This window comes from Rhododendron vialii, chromosome 10a, assembly GCF_030253575.1.
Source record: "Rhododendron vialii isolate Sample 1 chromosome 10a, ASM3025357v1".
Taxonomy (NCBI): Eukaryota; Viridiplantae; Streptophyta; class Magnoliopsida; order Ericales; family Ericaceae; genus Rhododendron; species Rhododendron vialii.
In genome coordinates, this window is record NC_080566.1 from 4,183,319 (window position 1) to 4,199,181 (window position 15,863).

At 38.0% G+C, this 15,863-nt stretch overlaps 1 protein-coding gene across 1 annotated transcript; it reads left to right on the top strand.

Annotated features, from left to right (window-relative positions):
* Nucleotides 1-1,704: 1,704 nt before the first annotated feature.
* LOC131304141 (structural maintenance of chromosomes protein 4-like) lies at nt 1,705-14,053 on the top strand. Its single transcript, XM_058331270.1, has 28 exons — nt 1,705-2,097; nt 2,372-2,461; nt 3,086-3,187; nt 3,299-3,475; nt 3,561-3,691; nt 4,216-4,294; nt 4,371-4,528; nt 4,611-4,686; nt 4,905-5,033; nt 5,103-5,247; nt 6,871-7,001; nt 7,556-7,708; nt 7,797-7,986; nt 8,804-8,937; nt 9,528-9,686; nt 10,534-10,842; nt 10,920-11,096; nt 11,179-11,262; nt 11,342-11,551; nt 11,660-11,749; nt 11,840-11,961; nt 12,069-12,224; nt 12,318-12,425; nt 12,511-12,571; nt 12,931-13,065; nt 13,175-13,262; nt 13,369-13,441; nt 13,529-14,053. Exons 1-28 carry the CDS (start codon nt 1,927-1,929, stop codon nt 13,650-13,652), a joined length of 3,762 nt encoding a protein of 1,253 aa, XP_058187253.1. The 5' UTR covers nt 1,705-1,926; the 3' UTR covers nt 13,653-14,053.
* Nucleotides 14,054-15,863: the final 1,810 nt, after the last annotated feature.

Consider the following 15,863-nt stretch of genomic DNA (forward strand, 5'->3'; position numbering starts at 1 on the left):
TTGGTGGGTTGCATATGGTTTTACGACACCTAATTTGCAAAAGCTTGTGATTAATACTAGAAATATTAGTGTGTGTTACTTTTCCTATTTTTTTCTGCATAGGTGCGCCTCGCCTTGCGTCTCTCTCCTCAGGCCCAACAGGATTTTGTGCCTTGGTGTGCTTTTCGCCCGTGACAACTATGATAGACCCATTGGTCGCCCATAGACAATCCTAAACAAAATCTAGTACGAATTTTTTCAAAAAACCTAGAGGATTCCAAAATTGCACAGATTCAACCCATGAAACACATCACAAAGATATACAGGGGACCAATCCCAGCGTCTACTTATGGGGGCCAATTAAATATGGAGCAACAGACCAGGCCTAAAAGAGTTGATAGCACCTGAGAACGAAATACGCGCACACACACACACACACACACACACACACACACACATATATATATATATATATATAAATACATACACACAAGCAAGGGACGCATTGCACATCCATTCTGAAAAACTCTGTGAAACCAAATTTGATAGAAGATGCGATGCTTACATATTATAAAAGCTAAAAGCCAAATGGATCAAAATAGAAATGGATGGCACAAGAACACTAAAACTGAACCGCAATCTACGGATCGGAGAATTATCAAGCATACATATATTGATGGAAAGCCTAACATGCTTAAAAGTTCATGAAAAGTGAAGAGCATGATTTGCGAGAGGAGACTGACCTTGAGTCCACCGAAGAAGAAGAGAAGACAACGATGTCTAAAGAACTACATACTTCGATCTATTGAAATGTCATTGGCGGATATTAATTATCAAAACACGTTATGGGCCGTTATTTTCCCTTTGAGTTGAGGAATCCCGTTCCAGAAACCTTCTTAAAAAATAAGCAGTTTATTTCATATTTTTAAATTCAAAAATAATGTAAATGAAAAATAATTTTTTAATTTTTTTTGCACCGTATTAAAGATCTTGATGATATCTATTAAACAAGATCCATATTAGTAGGAAAATTATTTGCCTAAACACATTATTTTTGAACTTAAAATTATCTTCTTAAAAAATAAGTACTTATTTTACGTTCCGGAACAAGCCTCAGTGTCACGACCCAAATTCACTTTCAAATGCGCACCCTTGAAGGCCCTTAACCAGGGTCTAACTGGGGCTACTGTGCAACTTTCTAAGGCCATATCTACTAGGCATAATCGATGGACCAGTGAACGATTTATGAACCCACATCGAGAAGAGCCCAATGGCCTAAACCCAAGTTGTGAAAACCCCCCATCATTTCTTTCCTCTAGAAGTATTTTTTTTTCTCTCCTCTTTATATCTAAACCAGCTTACGTGCATCTCAATTAATTATATCATCGGTTCGGTTAAAGGTAGACTATTTTTTTTTTGTCAAGCCGAAAATCAAAGGCAGACTATCTACACTACACGTTTGGGGGATCCGATCAAGAAGGAAAAAGTCGTAATGTCATTTTGATGTCGTCAGTTTTTGATTATGTGGATGAAATTCCAAAACAGAGGGTTCCGGAAGAAATACATAAATCGTGTTCGGTCACTGTACCCTAGGTAGGACTAGAGAATTAACAAGAAATTAATTTTGTGTGATATAACCTTAAGAATCGAACATTAGTCAATTGTGTGGGGAACAAACTCACGAAGCAGCCCAGCCTTCAGCCTTTTTGTTTCAAAATCCGAGTAAATTCATTTTCCCGCCCTTTCCATCTCCGTTTTCTATAAAAAAACAGCACCTTTTTACTCCCGTCAACTAATTTATGCTCTTAGAACTTGGAAAAACAAGGGAAATCGAATCGTCATCCCATTCCACATTCAATCGATCGACTTCCTCGACTGCTTGATTTCGGGATAAAGTTGAATCCATAGAAATTGGAGCGATTTAGGTTTAGGAAAACAAATCAACAGATGGGGGTTCCGATGGAGACGACGCCGACCACCGACGAGTTCACACACACCGGTTCCGAGTCGACTCGGGAGAGATCGTCCAGTAGTACCCCGAGGCTCTTCATCAGAGAAATGGTCCTCAGGAACTTCAAATCCTACGCCGGCGAGCAACGCGTTGGTCCCTTCCACAAGGTTAGGGTTTCTGCCTTATGTTCTTTTTTTCCCCCTCTCTCGATAACTCAGGCGTGTGGATCAGATTATGCGCACCTCGACTAATTCTCGAGACTAATTCCACCCTGATGGGAGGCCCAATTAAAGTCTGGGTTAAGCCCTGTATGCACTGGTCCTAAAGAAGTTAATAACACATGGGAGGTTTCAAACATGTCAATTCCTTGGGGTTAATGTATGCATCCATGTAATTATATATGGAGTACTGAATTTGAATTTTTTTTTTGGTTGAGGGCAGAGTTTTTCGGCGGTGGTTGGGCCGAATGGCAGTGGGAAGAGCAATGTGATTGATGCCATGTTATTTGTCTTCGGAAAGCGAGCTAAGCAGGTAATTGCTGATTCGTTTTCTTTTATGTAGCTATGCTCGTGGTAGGGTTCTATTTAGACAAGGCGTAGGATCTATCTTTTCTAAAATGGAAAGGGAGACCATCAATTGGTGTGAACAAAATTTCTGAAGTTGTTTCACAACAGTGATTTCCATCATTGTCCTAATAAAGTTAAAATTTTGCAACTATTTATATTATAACATGAATTAACTGTTTGGGCAAAGTGGTAAAATCTCTCAAGCTCAACAATTCACTCCCCACGTATGCACACACAGTTTGTGCCAAACTTCTAGTGATCAAGAAAGCCAAACAAAACCTTCAACCTTTTACTTCTCTTCAGTCAATGTAGGAGGAAATTGGACAAAAATCGCAACAAGAGGGGAAAAAAATACTCAGTGCATCAAATGAAACATTTGGAAAGTATATGAAGTGTCCAAATCTGGGTTCTTTTCTATTCCTATGCTTGTTTAGCAAGTAAGGGCTATAGGAAAGAATCGGAAACAAGGTGAAAAAACTCAGTTCAGCAAAAAAAACAAGAAAAACTCAATAAAGGATGTAAGTTGATCTATCACATGTGTGGACTTTTGCACAATTTAGGGTTGAACAACGGTTTAAATGTTTTGCAGATGCGTCTCAACAAAGTATCAGAGCTTATCCACAATTCAACTAATCACCAGAATCTGGATAGTGCTGGTGTATCTGTCCACTTTCAGGAGATCATTGATTTGGTAACTAACTTTCATTTCTTATGTTTTCTGCAATTCTGCGGCTTAAATGGTATTTTGTGGATTTCCATTTTTGGGTGTGGTGTTTACGGTTGTACTTTGAATGGATAATAGGATGAGGGTACATATGAAGCTGTTCCAGGAAGTGATTTTGTGATAACACGCATTGCGTTCCGAGATAACTCTTCTAAGTACTACATCAACGATCGTCTGAGTAATTTCACAGAGGTTACCAAGAAGCTGAAAGGGAAAGGAGTGGACTTGGACAATAACCGTTTTTTGATACTTCAGGTTCAGAAATCTTTTTGAAAGTGGTACTAGTTATCCTGGAGTCTGTTATTAATAATTTCCTTTGGGTATTTGTTGGATGTATCAGGGTGAAGTTGAGCAGATTTCACTGATGAAGCCGAAGGCTCAAGGACCGCATGATGAAGGTTTTCTTGAATATCTTGAGGACATAATTGGAACTAATAAATATGTTGAAATGATAGACGAGTCATATAAGCAGTGAGTTCTTTTGCCTCATTTTCTAAAGTTACAAGTCTATGCTTTTATATACCCATTCAGTCCTCTATGTTGGTGCCATGTGTCACATCTGTCCTTTTAGTTTTTCAATATGCAGTTCTTGTTATGTAGTTAAGACATACAGATTAGACACGGAATTGGAGATGTATAACGTGAATGAGTAGTTTACAAGAGGAAAATTTTAGGCTACATTCTCTTTGATTATTTAGTTGAAGTAAGTTTAAGTACGTTTTCCCACCTTTATAAAGATGAGACATTGCCTGCTGTGCTGTGCCTACCAAAATGAGGTAATGTGATTTACCCTGTTCATCTGATTCCTTGCATGGTTGTTTGTAACTTCAACATGAATACCACTTTTGGAATATAATTTTACTAGTACTTCCTTAACTTAATGTCATCTCTGCAGTTTCAACTGCTACCAATAAGCATATGAATTTTATCTCAACCTGAAACAGATGCATGTCAAGTTTCTAACACTACTATATGTTGTTTTCCCCCTCTTGTAGGCTAGAAGTCCTTAATGATAAAAGGTCTGGGGTGGTTCAAATGGTTAAATTAGCAGAGAAAGAAAGAGATAGTTTGGAGGTACTTTAGAGTTGCTGTATGTCCGGTCATTTTCAATATTGTACTTTCCTTTAGTCGTCTTATCCTGTTCCATCAGGGTGTAAAAAATGAAGCAGAAGCCTATATGTTGAAGAGGTTGTCATTGTTGAAATGGCAAGAAAAAGCCACAAAACTGGCTTCTGAAGCTACCGATGGTGAAATGGCGGAAAAGCAAGATAAGGTGTCAAGCTTGGAAGAAAATCTTAAGTTGGAAAGGTAGTTTTGGTCATGACATGAAACCTACCACATGTTTTGGTGCAGAGAATTTATTATTGTGAAACTTTTTGCACCATGTCAGGGGGAAGATTCAGGAAAATAAGAAGACATTAAAGGAGCTTGAGGCTTTGCACATGAAGTATATGAAGAAACAAGAGGTCTTTGATATACCAGTTTTACATTCTTTGTTGCTTTTATTTCAATTGCTTGTTGGAATACCAGTTCCACATTCCTCATAAATAATTTCTTTGCTTGTAATAAGAGAGCTTATTTAACTAACCTTTGTAGTATTTCCATAAGGAGTGACAAGTTTATAGCATTATGATTTTTAAACATTGGAACAACCACTTATGCAAATCTTGTATGCAAAATCTAGGAACTTGATAGTGGACTCAGACGTTGTAAGGAGGAGTTCAAAGAGTTTGAAAGGCAGGATGTTAAATACAGAGAAGATCTGAAACACATGAAGCAAAGGATTAAGAAACTTGATGAGAAAATTGAGAAGGTATGGTAATAGAAGATTCTTAAATACAAATGAACAAAGGCATGACTCTTATGATGGATTTTACTGCAGGATTCATCGAAGATTGATGACTTCAAAAAAAAAGGAGCGGATTCCACAAATATGATTCCAAAACTGGAAGAAGATATTCCTAAGCTGCAAAATCTTTTGTCAGAGCAGGAAAAAATCTTGGAGGATATAAAGGAGAGCGCTAAAGGTGCTGTCTTCTCTTACGTATGTTATGCTTAGAGGGAGGGCTGGTCTATTATTGTGTATTATTTTCATTTGATAATCTAGGAAATCTTAAACTTGGAGTATTTACATGTTATGAAGCACCGACACTCCCGTGCCCGATATGGGGACACGCGGGGGGGGGGGGGGGGGGGGGGTGGGGTGTGGGTACCCGGCAAAATGCGTATGGCGTGTCCAATATATTTGATTAAGTTTTTTAGGGGGACATAGCGGGGACACGGAAAGGACGCGTTAGGGACACAGGAGGGACGCGTCGGGACACATGAGTGATTAAATATGCAATTTTTTTTTAATTTTTTGGGGGTAAATGTGTATTACTTCAAATATTTTGTTTTGAAATTGTAGTATGATGTATATATGATACATGTTTACATATATTGACGCTTCATGCTTACACATCTAATTATTTCCACTGGTGTAAATGCAATATTATTTATTTTTGTCGTGTCTCTTGCCGTGTCCGTGTCCCCATTTTTCTAGAAATCTTGTGTCAGTATTCATGCTACATAGTTTACATGTATTTTTCAGTCTTTAACATGCATGCATATTTTCTCATTTGTTATATTATCAAGTGCTGGATGTAAGAACGGGGCTTTTAATGCCTTCATTATGAAGTGGGTTTTTCATTACATCGTTTTCCTGTAAGAAATACGTGTTTTTGAACATCTCCCAATTCTAAATCATTTACCCTTATGACTATTTTAGTATTAGGGAGGTTTCCCATTTATTCGTTACACTGTTTCACATAAAAAAGTTGTGTATAATGTTTTAAGTTATGTGAAGTAGAGTGCTTTCTGATTCTCTCTCTCTCTCTCTCTCTCTCTCTCTCTCTCTCTCTCTCCACATTATGTGAATATGCCTATCCACTTGTGTTGCTCAACTAGGCCTTGTGAATGTGTGCGTACTTAGTTTTTTCTTGGATGGTTGGGTAATACTGCAATTGGAAGTTGCTGGTGTAATGGTAAAAACTCCAAGCAGGATAACGAGGGTCAAGGATAGCCACTTTGTGCAAATATGTCACAGTTCCCCCTCTGGTTTGAAACTCAGAGGTTCTTGATTTATTACTTAAGGTCATCTTTTCATGTCCTTGAGTTTTTCTTTTCCTTCTTGGTTTCCATGGCATTATCAGTCTTGTCGTCTGTTGACTATGTTTGGTTGGAAATGAGAAACTCATCTTTACTGCAGCCAACAAAACGTATCATAACTTAGGTAGTATGGTGTTGAGATACAAAGTTAAACTAGCATGTGATCTCGCGGAGGCTTCCCCATTGAGTATAATTACAAATACCGTGGCTGTGGTCAAGGCTTCCCCATTGATTTCCATCTTTCTATATATTGCACTTTTATTTTGTTGTATAATGGTCCTTCAGATTATTAAGCATCCACATACTTCATGTATTCCTTCTCCCCCATTGTGCCCCAAAGACCTTAGGGAATGGATGTCAAGTTGCCAATGGAACTACCTATAGTATAGGAACCTGATCAACAAAAAGTTGTCATATACTCCTGCAATGTACTTTCTTGATCTTTCTTGTGGTAGTGGAAGAAATAATTATTGGATCTGATCTTTGAATTGGTTGATAAACAGTTGAAATTGAGATGTTCCGTGGTGATCTTGCAAAGGTTCGTGCAGAACTAGAACCATGGGAGAAACAGTTAATTGAGCACAAGGGTAAACTTGATGTTGCATCCACGGAAAGTAAACTTCTGAATGAGAAGGTGAGGTTCGAAATCCAGCTGAGAGCTTTTGTTTTTTGTTTTTTGGTAAAGCATTCACAACTACAAGCAATGCTATTAGACAAGGGTGATATATTCCTTGCCCGGCACCATTATTTCTTTCACTCCTGTCCTGAGACATTAGTGTACAGAATGAAATATCCAACTATAATGAATAGTGCCATAGACACCTACTGGCTACTGCATCAAACTACTTTCCAGTACTTCATTTTTGTTGCATCTTTTACATTAGTTTTTGTGTGCTAACCCTTCTTTGAAAACCTGTTTTAATTAGTAAAATTTGACATAGTACTCAGTTAAGATAATTTTTAAACATCTTTGTCAAAACTGATTGACCGACTGAGCTTTTGAACAGAACATCTCTTGAATATAAAAGTACCTTTTTAAAGTGGGTCAGAAACTCGGAACTACAATTTCTCAGGGACAAAGCAAGTTTACTTTGACTACTTGGAGTGTTATGGTTCCGCATTTCTTTGGTTTACTCTTTTCAACTTAGTGGATTTGGTTTATCTAAATGTTATAGTCAACTGTTTCAGCACGAAGCTGGTTGTGCCGCTTATGGGGATGCTCAAAAAAAGATGATTGACATACAGAATACAATCGGAAAAAAGACTTCAGGCATCCTAAGCATCCAGAATGAACTAGAGAAAAACAGGCTTGAAGCAGTGGAAGCTCGTGAAGTGGAACAAGTATATGTCTTTTTGTAGATATTTTGTATTATAATATATATGTTTTTGATCATGATCGTCGGGGTGAGAGCAACAGAGTCCTTTGCAGGAGTGTCTTAAAGAGCAAGAAGCACTAATTCCTCTTGAACAAGCTGCCAGGCAAAAGGTTGGAGAGCTTTCGTCCGTCATGGAATCTGAAAAGAGTCAGGGCTCTGTGTTGAAAGCAATACTGCAAGCAAAAGAAATGAACGAGATACAGGGTATTTATGGTCGAATGGGTGACTTAGGTGCCATTGATGGTGAGAGTTCCCTTTAATGAGGTTATTAATTACTGGTTGCCTTCCTACGTGTGTGTATGTAACCCAAATAGTTTTGTAAAGTTAAAAGTAATTGAGCATGCTCACGTCGGATTCTTTGCACCTTTTGGTCACAAAGTGGATAAGAATCAAAGAACTAGAGCTCGTCTTGGTTCCAATAGACTGAGAACATTAAAATACTTTAACATCAACAGTTTCTAAAATTTTGGGAACAACTCATAATGTTACGGTAAAAAGATCTTAACTTCTTTCAATTTGTCTGTGCTGTTTGTTCAACGAAGTCATTCTTTGATCTTATCTTGCTCCGTTGTCCTTGAAATACATTAAATGCAACTTCATTACTCCATCCATCCCAAATTGGATGACAATTTTTGATATTTGTGCCAATTTCAATTCTTTATATCTTTCAATATGAATCTCAAAAAATATGCAACATGGATCTTGTTTGATAGTTCTTGATTAGTTCTATTATACAAAATTTTCAAACTCGTAAAAAACATTATAGATTGAAAGATATAAGCAATGAAAAATGACACAAATTTCAAAAATTGTCATCCAATTTGTGACAGAGGGAGTATTACAAACTGACATCTTGTTTCCTCTTTTAGTTTATATATTTTTTGTGCTTTTGTCATCTTAAAGAAATGAAACAGTTATCCTGTGTTTGCTTATTTTACTAATTTGCTTAAGTTCATATCGATTGTTGCATTAGTACATCTTTTGATAACCATTATAATGTAACTATTCCCTATGCACTTTTTTTAATCCCTTTCTTGTTTGACTGGGTTTCTTGGTGCAGCAAAGTATGACGTGGCCATCTCAACGGCCTGTCCTGGGCTTGATTATATTGTTGTGGAAACAACTAGTGCAGCTCAAGCATGTGTGGAGTTACTCCGGAGGAAAAACCTTGGTGTTGCTACTTTCATGATTTTGGTAGATATCTCGTAAACTGTGATTCACAGACCCTGCTTTCTATTTTCTGGTTATGTTGTTTAGTTCGTTCTGTACTAGTTAGAACAGTGCTTCCAAAACCTTAATCAACTGGCTAGAAATCAAATTTGGATGATGAGTCAGTTCAGTGGATTTTAGATTAATGAACTACTTGTGGTTAGCGATTACGAGTAGAACTGTCTTACAGGTTATAATTGTATTTGATGACCCAGTTCACTTTTTGCTGTTAGTTTCATACATTGATTACCACCACTGATTGCGAGTTGTGACAAAAGTTTAAGGTGTCAGAAGAGCTATACATGAAGTATTTAACTGGATTGAGACACTTTGATTTATGCTATAGGCGTTTAACTCTTTGTTTATTTCTATTCTCCTACTGTTTTAAGTTTTTCTGGAAATATAACAGGGCTGTCATAGTTAATAAAAGTTTCCAAAGGAGTCGTTTGTGGCTTTGAAACGTTCAAAGCTAAGTCTTTTAAGTTTTTCCTGGGCACGAAGCATCAGAAGTTGGTTATATTTTGAACACACGTTTCTAAGTTGCTGAATTGACCTTTTGTTTATTCTGGTTGCAGGAGAAACAAGTGGATCATTCACCCAGATTAAAGGAGAAAGTAAGCACTCCAGAGGGAGTTCCTCGGCTTTACGATTTAATAAAAGTTCGCGATGAGAGAATGAAACTTGCTTTCTATGCAGCATTGGGGAACACCATTGTAGCCCAAGATATTGATCAGGTATATTTGGCTTACACAAGCACATAGACAATTAACATTGTTTGTTATTTGGTGAAGCAAAAAGTGCTCGGCTCTTGGGCCTGCGTCAGCTGGGCTGGGTCCCACATCGGGAGTTTGGGTATTGTGTGTGTGTGTTTAAAGGGTCCATTATGCCTCTCCCTAGTCAGCAATTGCCTTGGTGAGTTGGTATGTGGAATTACCCTCTTGCCCTCCTTCAAAGCAAAAAGTGCTTAGAAGCAAATAGTATTGCCATAAATTTCCTTTTTACTTTCTTAATGCATGCGTTTCCTACAACTGACCAGTTCTGTGGTTTTCTCAAGAAGGATCTCAATTGATTGCCTTTATTTCTGTAATAGACAGACACTGAGCTGTGAAAGAAATCACCCTTTCAAACTAGAATTTTCTTTTCGAACTTGAGATTTCGACATTGCAGTACAAACTTCATCCAAGTTAATCTAACCAAAATCAAAATTTTAACCCAAAAATTGAAGAAAATGAAAAATCGAACTCACCTTTCGTTGCCGCAACATTTTGAGCACGTCTTGCCATCCCACTGGTAAAGAATGTACAGAAAGTTGTCAAATAATTTTTTGTCAGTGGCTGCAAAGGTCCTTTTTTCCCCCTCCCCGAGGCTCAACCCTTTTTATATAGTGAAGCCCTGTGACTCGAATTCATTTTATTATGACGCAAACCTCCATCTAGTTGAAAGTAATGACCGCTTTTAAGCCAAACTTGAAATCTGGAGCTTGGTTGGTTTTATGATGGAAACAAACTTGAAAGTAATTCCACTATGACAGTCATCTTCTATTTTGCAAGAAGTATTAATTCACTTCTTCTGAACTATTAGGCAACTCGTATTGCTTATGGTGGAAACAAGGACTTTCGGCGTGTAGTAACCCTTGATGGTGCTTTATTCGAAAGATCTGGAACTATGAGTGGTGGGGGAAGCAAGCCACGTGGTGGTAAGATGGGTACGGCTATCCGAGCTACAAGTGTTTCTGCTGAAGCTGTTGCGAATGCTGAGACTGAGCTCTCTGATATGGTTGCGAAATTGAGTAATATACGTCAAAAAATAGCTGATGCAGTGAAAAGCTACCAAGCCTCGGAAAAGGCTGTTTCGCTTTTAGAGATGGAATTAGCTAAAAGCCAGAAAGAGGTTAAAACTAATAAGTCAACTATAGTTGCTCCCATTTGGAGTTTTATTTACGTGCTAACAACTTTGTTATGGAACAGATTGACAGTTTGAATACACAACATGTTTATCTTGACAAGCAACTTGATTCGCTGAAAGCTGCATCACAGCCAAAACAGGACGAGCTTGATAGGCTTGTGGAACTCAGGAAGATTATATCTGCAGAAGAGACTGAGATTGACAGGCTTACACAAGGTTCAAAACAGCTGAAGGAAAAGGTAGACAGGTGGATTATCTTCGATTATGCGACCTGATCATTCTGGTTAATGCTTATTGTGTCACTTTTTCCCTCTTTTCAAGTCTCTGGAGCTTCAGGATAAAATAGAGAATGCAGGTGGTGAAAAATTGAAAAACCAGAAGTCGAAAGTCACCAAGATTCAGACTGTAAGTGCATGCACGATTTGAAGATTTATCCTAAGGGGATGTTTTAAACTTATATAGATTCGTGCGTCCTGGTTGTTAGGACATCGATAAAAGCAGCACAGAGATCAATCGTCACAAAGTTCAGATGGAAACAGCTGAAAAGACAATAGCAAAATTAATGAAGGGGATTGAGGAGTCAAAGAAGGAGAAAGAACGGCTTATTGGAGAGAAAGAGAAGTTGCTTTTGACATTCAAAGAGATAGAACAGAAGGCATTTACAGTTCAAGAGAACTACAAGAAAACTCAGGAGGTTATTATTTATTCATTCTCGTTTTACTATCCGTTAAGATAGATCAACTAAAGGAGTTCTCTCTTGTAACCAATGTGTGCTTTTCCCTTTTATTTTTTGTTTGTGTAGCTTATTGATCAACATAAAGATGTACTAGATAAAGCGAAAACTGATTATGAAGGACTGAAAAAATCTGTCGAAGAGTTGCGGGCATCTGAGGTTCCTTCTAATAACTTCTCTCTTATTTTGGCTGCTTTCTGGTACGTTTACATTGTGACAGGTGTAACTAATTTATTGGTGATGCCACAGGTTGATGCTGACTTCAAGCTACAAGACTTGAAGAAGGCCTACAAGGAGTTGGAAATGAAGGGAAAAGGATACAAGAAAAGGCTTGATGATTTGCACATTGCTTTGTCGGAACATATGGAACAGTATGCCTCAATCTATAAGCTGTATCCTACAACAAGAAGGCATTTATAACTTTCAAGCATATTTAGCCCCACGTCTCCAGCTTTATCTTCATTTTCACGAAATGCAGAATTCAAAAAGATTTGGTGGACCAAGAAAAGCTTCAAGCAACTCTGACAGATCAAACTCTTGCTGGGGATTGTGATTTGAAAAGGGCCTTTGAAACGGTGGCACTGCTTGAAGCACAACTGAAAGAGATGAACCCAAATCTTGAATCAATCTCAGAGTATGCATTTCTTAGTCGATTTTTGAATTGGACAACTGAAGTTATCATCTGTGCAAAATGTTCTGTGCTGAAGTGTAGTCCTAATTGTACTAGATATCGGAGAAAAGTTTCCTTGTACAATGAACGAGTAGAGGAGCTCAACTCTGTGACCCAACAACGCGATGATACAAAGAAACAATACGATGATTGGAGAAAGAAAAGGCAAGTTTAAGTGGTATTTCGTCCACTAAATTTTGATACAATTATCCACCCAATTATTTCTTAGCTTATTGGTGGTGGTTTTCAGGTTAGATGAGTTCATGGCAGGATTTAACACGATTTCTCTGAAGCTGAAAGAAATGTATCAGGTTCTAAGCTCACTGGCTCTCTCAACTGTTGGTTTCTAGTATCTGTGATGATTCCCTTCCTGCTTGACATTTTGGGGATTAGCGGGTTGCCTGATTTGACCTTGTATCTTTACTTATTGCTTTGCTGAAAATTTAGGCTGGTGGTATCACTAGTATATTACTTGTAGTTGGCGCTGTTGTCATTTACATGAATCATGAACTTTGCTCTTCCCGTTCTTGTGTTCTCGTGGTTCATTGGAAAATTTTCCAATTGTGGCTGAAGTTGGGAGTTCTTCTATAAGTACCTCAGAGATGCTACTTCTTTTGATCTTTAGTAATTCATTTGTCGAGAATTATATTCGTTTTGTGCTCCTGCGCAGATGATCACCCTCGGTGGTGACGCGGAACTTGAATTAGTGGACTCTTTGGATCCTTTTTCTGAGGGTGTTGTTTTCAGTGTAAGACCCCCAAAAAAAAGCTGGAAGAATATTGCGAACTTATCAGGTGGAGAAAAGGTATTTTCTGGAAAGCATTAGTGGCTCCTGATTAACTGTTGTCTTAGTCTAGCCAATTTTTATAGATTCTTTGTGTTGAATTTTCTCATTTTGTTGCTTTTAATTTCAGACACTCAGCTCATTAGCTCTTGTTTTTGCACTCCACCACTACAAACCTACCCCTCTTTATGTCATGGACGAGATTGATGCTGCTTTGGGTATGTTGCTGGGTTGGTAAAACAACAAATTGGCTTTTATTTTGTTTTCTTCTAACCACTTTTCCCTCTTTATTTCTCACTTTTTTTGGTTCCCGTACATTGGCAGATTTTAAGAATGTTTCCATTGTGGGACATTATGTGAAAGACCGTACGAAGGATGCCCAATTTATTATCATAAGGTGCATTGGATGAAAATATTGGATATTACTACCAAGTTTCTCATGGTTGTGTTCTAAGTGGTGTGTTTTTGGTTTGTGTTGCTGCAGCCTTAGGAACAACATGTTTGAGTTAGCGGATAGACTTGTTGGAATCTACAAAACAGATAATTGCACTAAGAGCATCACAATTAACCCAGGAGGTTTTGTGGTATGTGAACAAGCAGCTGCTTAAGAAGGGATTCGTACACTAGATTTGCGTGGGGCCTGTGTCATGGTTGTGTTTTCTCCATGGATTGAAGTCTCATCAATGCCTGGAGCTTGTGAATAACCCTTTTGGTCAATGGTCTTGTATCTGATTGCATTTTGGCTATTTATTTGCTTTAGGACACAGATGAGTGATGGATACGGTTAAGAGAAATTTGCATGCTTACAAGTTTGTTTATCTTATTATTTAGCAGGATTGATATCATTAAGCAGTCATCCCCATGTTGATCCGTTGCGCTTGGAAACAGTAGTTTGTTTTGTATCTATGTCTGTAAGTTCCTATACTTTGCTATTTTTTTTGATAACTCTGATAGAGCTTGATCAGTTCTCAATATCAGTTGTTACAAAAGAAATATGGTTGTCTTGTCCAATCTCATGCTTGAATTTCAGTAAACAGCTAAATTACAAATGTGATCTCAAGATCAGAAGTGGCCATTGCCATTGCCATACATGAGCTTTGATAAACCACTTAGGATTACCCAAGCATGGTAGCCTCAGCTTCGAGTTGTATTCTACAGAAGATTGAGAGGATCATCTGCTGTAACTTTCTAATAGCCACAACCCTACTTGCACCTATGTGGTGAAATATCTTGGACTGGCTTGTCTGTCAATCGAAATTGGGCCAATCGTATACACCCAGATGAGTGATGGATACATATGTACGGTCCTTGCTGGGTTCATTGATCCACTTGATACTGGTCTGTGAATGCCACAACACTACTAGTAGTTAGTTACATATTGGTCCTTTGAGAGGAATTGTTAATCTTGTTGGGTTGTTGAATGGTTTTTTCATGGATCACAACTAAGGAATCCAGCAGGACCAATTTTTTCATTGTTCCAATTATATCCACCTGGGATGAGCCCCATTGGCACAACACACTAGGGCACAAGAAATCTTCAAAGCTGCTGTTAGCTTTTTTTGTATAGGATTTCATGTTATTCATTTGTTGCCACTTGACAAGATACAATATCCCCAAAACTCACTGTATCATTATGTCAATGCATTCCTATTTTTTGATCGGAATGTAAGTGCAATCCTACGTTGTTGAATTTCAATACGCTAATAGAATGAACCGACATGATCAAGTAGCTGGAAGAGATGGTCGAGTATCGGGGACAATTTCCCATGGTCTGCATTACTCACATCGACATTCTTGCGTCACATGTTCTAAGTTTGGAGGCTGGATTCTAGATTTCCTAGTGTCAACCCATCAAAGCTTCTCTCCCGATCATACAATGTGGTATATTCAAATTAAAGTCGAATTATTTAAGCCACTCATTTAGCTCTTCGCCTCCCAGCAAGTACCTTGTTTGCAGGAATGGATTCTAAACTCACATTTTGTGGTACCTTCATAATGAAGGTAATATGTGGAATGCTACCTTCAGGTGATGCAACACGTATCTCAGACGTACCTTTTGGCAAACAAACCTTGTACTCAGAATGTTACATGCTCAATGAACGCTTTAGCCAAAACAATAATCATCTATCAGATTACACATAAACACCAACCCAAAAGGAAGCAGAGCTAACAAATATAGGCCAATGACATATATATCAGCACAAATGTGGCACCAAATGCTGCAACAACCAAGTTAAAGCTTTAGAAAAACTACATAACCTACCTTGTAATCGATTAGATTAGAAAAGTAGAGAACGACAAACCAAAACATACAAATACTTCAGCAAACTAAAAACAGTCCAAATTTGAAACAAAACATTTCTCCCCTCCCGCAGCACGAAACTCCTGCCGCCAGTCTAAGACATGGAAAATAATTTCTCGATTGATGAACGTAGACGATCTTAATCAAAATCTTCAAAGTTGGCTCAGGTAATTATCGCGACAAGATCTTCACCCTTGCAGTCATAATATTTCGCAAACTGTATAGCTACAGCAAGGGCCAAGGACCCTGTTGGTTCCAAAATCCTCTGGTGGTTGTCAAACATTTCCTGTGAAAACAGGAAAACTGTTTGTAATCTTGATAATATTGGTTCATTTGGCCATCAGTTAGGATGGCCAGAATATCTAGCGAGTTGAGCAATAAGGTACATGAAGCCAACCACAAGTAATCGGGATTCGGGATACAAAGATCTTAATGACCAGAGAATGCATTTAACATGGTTAAGCTTTATCATTTGTTGCCAAGACTACTTACATTCATAAACAAGTTCATGTGACTT

What these genes read in the sequence shown, in the direction of transcription:
- LOC131304141 (XM_058331270.1), top strand. Translation starts at nt 1,927, where the DNA reads ATGGGGGTTCCGATGGAGACGACGCCGACCACCGACGAGTTCACACAC. An exon ending in GAAAATCTTAAGTTGGAAAG is followed by an intron (nt 4,529 to 4,610) that starts GTAGTTTTGGTC and finishes GCACCATGTCAG; the next exon opens with GGGGAAGATTCAGGAAAATA. An exon ending in ACTACAAGAAAACTCAGGAG is followed by an intron (nt 11,552 to 11,659) that starts GTTATTATTTAT and finishes TTGTTTGTGTAG; the next exon opens with CTTATTGATCAACATAAAGA.